The sequence below is a fragment of the Nansenia antarctica genome (assembly GCF_963989245.1).
Source record: "Nansenia antarctica genome assembly, chromosome: 5".
In the NCBI taxonomy this organism is placed as follows: domain Eukaryota; kingdom Metazoa; phylum Chordata; class Actinopteri; order Argentiniformes; family Microstomatidae; genus Nansenia; species Nansenia antarctica.
Genome location: NC_137690.1, coordinates 7941892 through 7949391, shown reverse-complemented (window position 1 = coordinate 7949391; position 7500 = coordinate 7941892). Strand labels below are relative to the sequence as shown.

At 47.2% G+C, this 7500-nt stretch overlaps 1 protein-coding gene across 1 annotated transcript in view; it reads left to right on the top strand.

Moving 5' to 3' along the window:
- Window positions 1-7500, top strand: part of adgrv1 (adhesion G protein-coupled receptor V1) — a gene marked incomplete at its 5' end in the record, with an annotated part of 166128 nt that overhangs the window by 142559 nt on the left and 16069 nt on the right. Inside the window, one exon of the mRNA XM_080532226.1 lies at window positions 2377-2498. Coding sequence (XP_080388352.1) covers window positions 2377-2498 — 122 coding nt within the window. The remainder of the gene's footprint in view (window positions 1-2376; window positions 2499-7500) is intronic.

Genomic DNA, 7500 nt, shown 5'->3' with positions numbered 1-7500 from the left:
TTTCTCACTAGTCTACCTCTCTCTCTCTCTCTCTCTCTCTCTCTCTCTCTGTCTCTCTCTTTAGAGTCAGCCACTAGGCTGTTTCTCTCATGTTCCTAAGTGCTTCCGATGAGTGTCTGTCTGGGTACAGCACTAATGAACTATCAGGTGGGAGAGGATCGCAATTAAACCAGTTTAAACCACTTTTCTGGAGGGGTTCACATTTCACCTCATGGTTGTTTTGTTATTAACTGTTCAGTTATTATTGATGAGGCTTTATTGAGTCACGGATGTATTCATATTCCTTCTTAACTCAATTCACCACTGAGGAAGTGAAGACTAGCCGAAGAGACTGCTGCAGAAGGAAATGTTGTACTGCAGAATCTCTGCTGATCTCACTCTCTCTCTCACACACACACTCACGCACACACACACGCACACACGCACACACACACACACGCACACACACACACACACACACGCACACGCACACACACACACACATGCACACACACACACACACGCACACAGACACACAGTGCCGTCAATAAACTGGGTTTACGCACACATAGACACACACACACTCTCTCACACACACACACACATACACACACAGACACACATACACACACATATACACATAAATATATAATATATAGTAGAACAAATTGTACTGCAGGAAGTTACCATACTACTATCGACTATGTTTCTCTCCAGCTATGAGGAGACTCCACATTGGAGATACTACTAGACATTTAGATATATAGATATTTCAGACTGACTGGGGGCATATACCTTTCCCAGAATTCCCTGAATTGGACCGTTGATGGTGGAGGCATCAGCTGAGAGATGTTTAAACAGCACACAGCACAGTGTTACAAATTTCAGTAGGTTAGGAGGTAAAGTTTTACAGGTAGTTCACTTTCACGTCCCATGGTGACGTGCTCAAGCATGCTGAAGTAATGGCTTTTAGTTTCAGAGCAGATCTGTTTCAACCCCACTGGCAAAGCCCCTGCTGCCCACACACACAAACACCCACATACACACACACATACACACACACAACACACACACCCACACACACACCCACACACACACACACATACACATCCCCGCCACACACACACGCATGCAGACTCTGACTGATTTGCCAAGGTTGTAATTAACATGCTATTACACTTTTTGGTGGAGTATTCATTTCAAAGTTCACCCTGCTGAATGAAAAATTAATGTCCCTTCTCTCATTGATATTCAAGTCCTTTTGTGTAGAGCGTATTTGAGTACCAGGCCTACTGCGAGGGTCTTCTGGGAGCAGATGCAATTTAAAGCAGAGAGATTGTTTTGGGCTGCGTTCAACAGCTCTGTCATTGTGTAACGCCTCTTTGTACTCCCTGTAGCTTACGCGCTAGGTATTAATGAGCCCGGGGGGAGGAAGCTGTGCTTTTTCTCTCTTTCTCTCTCTCTCTCTCTCTGTTACTATCTCTGTTTCTCTCACTTTATCTCTCTCTCTTCATCTACCTCTCTTCTTCTCTCTCTGTTTCTCTTTCTCTCTCTTTCTCTCTCTCTCTTTCTCTCTCTCTCTTTCTCTCTCTCTCTCTCTCGCTCTCTCTCTCTCTCTCTCTCTTTCTCTCTTTCTCTCTCTCTCTCTCTCTACCCTTTGATGACTCAGCCGTGTTCCTGGCAGCGGTGAATGGGAGAGTGTGTTTGTTTGTTCCCTAATTAATCATGTGAATAAAAGATGGGGGGGGGGGGAGGGGGGGTATGCTAATAACAGACACGAGGAAGAGGAGGAGGAGGAGGAGGAGGAGGTGGTGCTCGACCGGCTCTGCTCTGAGTGTGTTTCTACCTGCTGGTAGAGCTGCTCCACCAGAGCCAGTGTGTTGTCAGACAGAGCACTTTCCTCTGTTATGTCCCATGCACCTTAGGGCTGGGAGGGGTCATAGGTCAGTGGAGGCTGGTGGAGGTAGAAAACGGGAGGACAGGCTCATTGTAATGCTTGGAATGGATTGTGAACACTCATTCCGTTGCATGCGTTGCATGGGCACCCCATCCTCCCGATTTCTACCTCCGTCAGCCCTCCTCCCCTGGTGTTGGTCTACAAGCGCGTGCTTGGACCACTCAGAGCCTGGCGCTCTTTAGCACAGAGCTCTGTGTGTGTGTGTGTGTGTGTGTGTGTGTGTGTGCGTCTCCTGGGTGAACTGTACTAGCTCTTTGCCAGTATCTCTGACCACCCAGAGTAAATCGTTTAACAGATGCTTCATTAATCAGCCCTCGAGACCTTCTCTAAATCACACCCTTGGCTCAGTAGACCTACAGTATATACTCTACACACACACACACGTATATAACTTGTAACTGTGTATTCATCCTATACTGTTGTGTGTGTGTGTGTTTCAGAGGTGCCCATGGTTCTGTACCTGTTCTCCCTGGTGACCCTGGTGTGGCTGTGGGCGGGGCTCCACATGGGCTACAGGTACCTGTGGATGCTCATCCTCTACGTCATCTTCAACTGCCTGCTGGTAAGTCCTCTTCCTCCTCCTCCTCTTCCTCCTCCTCCTCCTCTTCCTCCTCCTCCTCCTCCTCCTCCTCCTCTTCCTCCTCCTCCTCTTCCTCCTCCTCCTCCTCCTCTTCCTCCTCCTCCTCCTCCTCCTCCTCCTCTTCCTACCTCCTCCTCCTCTTCCTCCTCCTCCTCCTCCTCCTCCTCCTCCTCTTCCTCCTCCTCCTCCTCCTCCTCCTCCTCTTCCTCCTCCTCCTCCTCTTCCTCCTCCTCCTCTTCTTCCTCCTCCTCCTCTTCCTCCTCCTCTTCTTCCTCCTCCTCCTCTTCCTCCTCCTCTTCTTCCTCCTCCTCCTCTTCCTCCTCCTCCTCCTCTTCCTCTTCCTCCTCCTCTTCTTCCTCCTCTTCTTCCTCCTCTTCCTCCTCCTCTTCCTCTTCCTCCTCCTCCTCTTCCTCCTCTTCCTCCTCCTCCTCCTCTTCCTCCTCCTCCTCTTCATCCTCCTCCTCTTCCTTCTCTTCCTCCTCCTCTTCCTCCTCCTCCTCCTCCTCCTCCTCTTCCTCTTCCTCCTCCTCTTCTTCCTCCTCCTCCTCCTCTTCCTCTTCCTCCTCCTCTTCCTCCTTCTCCTCTTCCTCCTCCTCCTCCTCCTCCTCTTCCTCCTCCTCCTCCTCTTCATCCTCCTCCTCTTCCTTCTCTTCCTCCTCCTCTTCCTCCTCCTCCTCCTCCTCCTCCTCCTCTTCCTTCTCCTCCTCTTCCTCCTCCTCCTCCTCCTCCTCCTCCTCCTCCTCCTCCTCCCCTCTAAATCTTACGTTAGAGTGCCAATTCCTCACCAGATACTTGAGACTTCAGGTCTGTAGACTGTAAACTCCCCTGATATTCATGTTTGCCAGTCAGTATGAGTTTGGAATAGCCTCCCTCTGTTCCACGGCCCGTAGCTTTCCGAAGGCGTTGGCAGTTAGCACACTGCAATATTGATCCCTTAATCCATTGCACTAGTTGGCTCCTTGAGTGAGTGTGTTTTCTGTGTGTGTGTGTGTGTGTGTGTGTGTGTGTGTGTGTGTGTGCGTGCGCGCGTGTGTGTGTGTGTGTGCTAATACGCTCGTGCATGTGTGTGTCTGTGTGTACGGGTGCGTATGCGCGTGCGTCTGGGTTTCCGTTAACCGGTAATTGCCGGACCTTGTCCGGTAATTTTTTTTGAAGTCCGACAAATTGAAAAGTCGTCGGACATATTGTCCGGACATATTGTCCGGACATATTGTCCGGTGAAAATAATTCCCTTTGAATACAATTCGCTAAAGTTCACATTCTGATTCCTTCTATTTTAAAAAAGACGAATATATAGGCTATGTATTTCTTTTATTATGATATGATTGGACACCGGCATTATGATGACTCCTAATGTGTAGGCCGGCCTATGCGAAACAGCGCACAGGTGCCACTTGGGATTGATGCCAGATGGGATTACAGTTTAACCAGTCTATTACCGCTTAAACACAGTAGCCCATTCGGCGGTAACCCATGCCTATCTGGCAACCCTGCCAACCCGTCCACCATAGTAATACGCAAACGTTGCAGTTTAAACATTTAAACCTTCCTACTTTTCAGTTAATCTGGCTGTTGATGTCATTTTGTCATAAAAAAAAAATAGGCCATCACTGATTCATTATCACTCATTCCGTCCCCTCAGCGCTTGAAGAATATGCTAAACCGGCCATCCAGACCATCATTGGTCATTTTGGCCAAGAAATGACCAGCGATGATGACTCAGCACCAGCCACAGCCCCGGTCATCGATGCCACAAACGTGCAACGAGATGCCATCGGTGTCATGACAGCGCTTCGTGGTTATGGGGGCTTGCGTTTCTCAACAGCCTGCGAAGTCCTCATCCGAGACTTCAGCGAAATTTACCCAGAGTGGGCCACACTGGCCAAGATAGCCTGCTTGATTCCCGTCTCCAGTGCCTGCAGAGAGAGGATTCTCTCTGCAGAACCGAATTAAAACTGCGGACCGAAGTCGCCTTGGGGAGGGCAAGGTCACACGGCTAATGCGCATTGCAAGTTGCGGAGAGACACTTTGCAGCTTTGATTTCAAGTCCGCAGCTGCACGCTTCAATGCTGCCAAAAAAGCGACGTTGGCCTAATACGTAGCTGAATTATATGAGCAGCCATTGTTATTTTCAGAGTTTTTACTCTAGGCTATTTTATTTAAGGCTATCCCCTATCTATCTGAGAAAAGGCATAGGCGATAGGCATAGGCTGTAACATCGAACGGAAATTAGCCTATACATACGCATTGCAAGTTAATTTAAAGCCTATTTATTTTCAAAGAGTTTTATTCTATTTTATTTTATCTGATAAAAGGCATATGAACGGAAATTAGGCTAGCCGTGTCACGCCAGAAGCCTACATGCTTGCACTGTTACTGTTCAATAAAATGTTGTACATCTAGACATTGTGGTATTTCTTTATATACGTATCCCAGACTGCCTATCAATTGTTTCTCAATAAACAGTTATGTTCTTCCCATTGTCATACTCTCGAGCTAAACGAAATGCCTTCCCAACCAGCGAGACTTATAGAAATGACGTTGTTTTATTGATTTTAAAAAAAGGGTAAAACTGGAAAGAGAAAATAGAAAACTCACATTAATCCCAAACAATTTAACAAACTTCAGTTAACGTAATGTGGAGTCCGTTCATTGATCGATGCTGTCTGTTCAGTTCCCAGTGAGGCGCCCGTTCAGCGCTGGACCCGTTCAGCGCTGGATTTGACGCATGGCATAGCGCGCATGCGTCAAATCATGTTATATTATTATATATTATATAGCTCGCATCTAATCGTATCGGATGAGAAATAGACATTAAATGGCATATAGGCCGCTACACAACAGTAATCACCGCGACAAACAGCTATATTAGATTTGGAGGGGAAAAAAATATGATTTTGATTTTTTTTTTTTTTATTATATTTTAATATGATGACCGGAATATATCACGTTTGTCCGGTAAATCGAATTCTTCCCGGACACGATGTCCGACGGCAAATTTTTCTAACGGAAACCCTGGCGTGCGTCTGTGTGTTACAGGTGTGCGTACGGGTGCACACGTACGTCCGTGCGCGTGTGTGAGAGAGAGAGACAGATAAAGTGAGTGTGTGATGAAGGGTGTTCTGAGTTGACTTTGAAGACCTGCTTTGATCTCTGTCCTGAGGCCAGGCCAGGCGAGGCCAGCGGGGGGGGAAAGAGCTCACCTTGAGTAGAGAGATAGCAGGACGTTTAACTCCTATCTCCACACAGTTCTCTCCCAGAATCCCTCTCTCTGTTCTCAGTACAGTGTGTCGGGGGAACGTACTGTGTATCAAAGCCTAGGAGAGATACGACCACACCGGGGGTGGGGGGGGGGGGGGGACTGGCCTTTTCTCTGATGTCCACCTCCACCAGACCTCCACTGGCCACCCCTGCGGTCATTAAAGAGATTGTAGATCACTTTTATCTACACACACTTAAACACACGCCGCAAGTGTTGATATATTGTTACATAAGTTATGATAGTGGAATATGGGTCAGCCTTGGTGGAGATAGAACAAGGTCGTTATTGAGATGCTGGATAGCTGGATCACTAGATATGTCCGCACAGCTGGATAGTTTGAGTCTTTTGGGTGGATATTTGATATTGTTTGATAGATAGCTAGTATCATATCATATTCCCGCATTGAGCCACAGGCATTGCTATCCGGTTTGTTGCATAAGCAGCGATAGTGAAAAATGGGCCAACCGTTTCAACCACACAGTGTTCCCTGAAGGGTTCTCTTGCCAATCTGATTAATGATGATGCTCGAGAGGGTTGTTATCTGCTGATAAACTTGAAAAGCTTTACTGAGAAACGTATTCCAATATTCACTTATAGGTCTGCTACTGTTTATGAGGTTATAACAACTCTCAAGATTCAAATATTGAATCTTGAAGTATTGAATCTTGAGGGTAGTTTCATTCAAGTATACAGTAGCAGACGATATAAGTCAATATTGGAATAAGCTTTTAGGTGAAGGTATACAGTGCTGTATGTAGCAAGGGAGGCTGGTGGAGGTAGAACATGTGTGCTTTGATACCATTCTCCATCCCATGCATTACAATGAGCCCGTCCTCCGACCGATTTCGACCTCCATCAGCCTCCCCTGGTGTTTAGGTCGGTAGTGGACAGCGACATCGTGGCTCTTTCGGACCGGTCCTTGTGAGAATGTCTCTGCTATTTGTGGTTTCTCTATCCCAATAAAGCAGAAATGCCCAAAAATAAAACATATTTAGAAACCCCCCCCACCCCCCCAACCACCCAGAAAAACAAAAAAACACGTTGGCTTCTCAACATCACTCTAGTTCCAGACACAACAAAGATCACTGTTCACAACAAGTTGTGTTCCTGCATAACTTGAGCTTTAATGAGCTCTATTTTTCACTCATCTCATCTTCAGATAGGATAGACAAGCGTTACAATGAGCCCGTCCTCCGATTTCTACCTCCACCAGCCTCCCCTGGTGTTTAGGTTGGTAGTGGACGGTGACATCGTGGCTCTTTCGGACCGCCGGTCCGTGTGAGAATGTCTCCGCTATTTGTCACTTCCTCTGAGCCTCCGTCTGTCTGCTAAGTGTGTCACCGGGTTTCCGTGGCGATATGTGGCGTCCCGGCGCGACAAGCGACAGAGGAGCTCTAAAGTCAACCTCCGTTGGGGTCTAAATGAATGTAGAAATGATGTCATGTCAACCACCGATGTCACTCATCACGCTTGACTGTGAGTCCTGAGTCCTGTGAGCAGAAATACCATTCTGGCCAATCGTAGAACAGTACAGCCCTTATTGTGTGCTGTGATACTGTGAAATCATTCAGAATTCACTGGTTTAGATGAAATGACTGTCAGTATGCAAACCTCCTAGTAGGACTGTCCTAACCTGTATGTAGGAGTGCTGATCTTCGCTATGTTCCCCTCTCCTCCACTGTCTAAAGACTGCATGGAATCAAACTTTCTAAGACGTGGCTT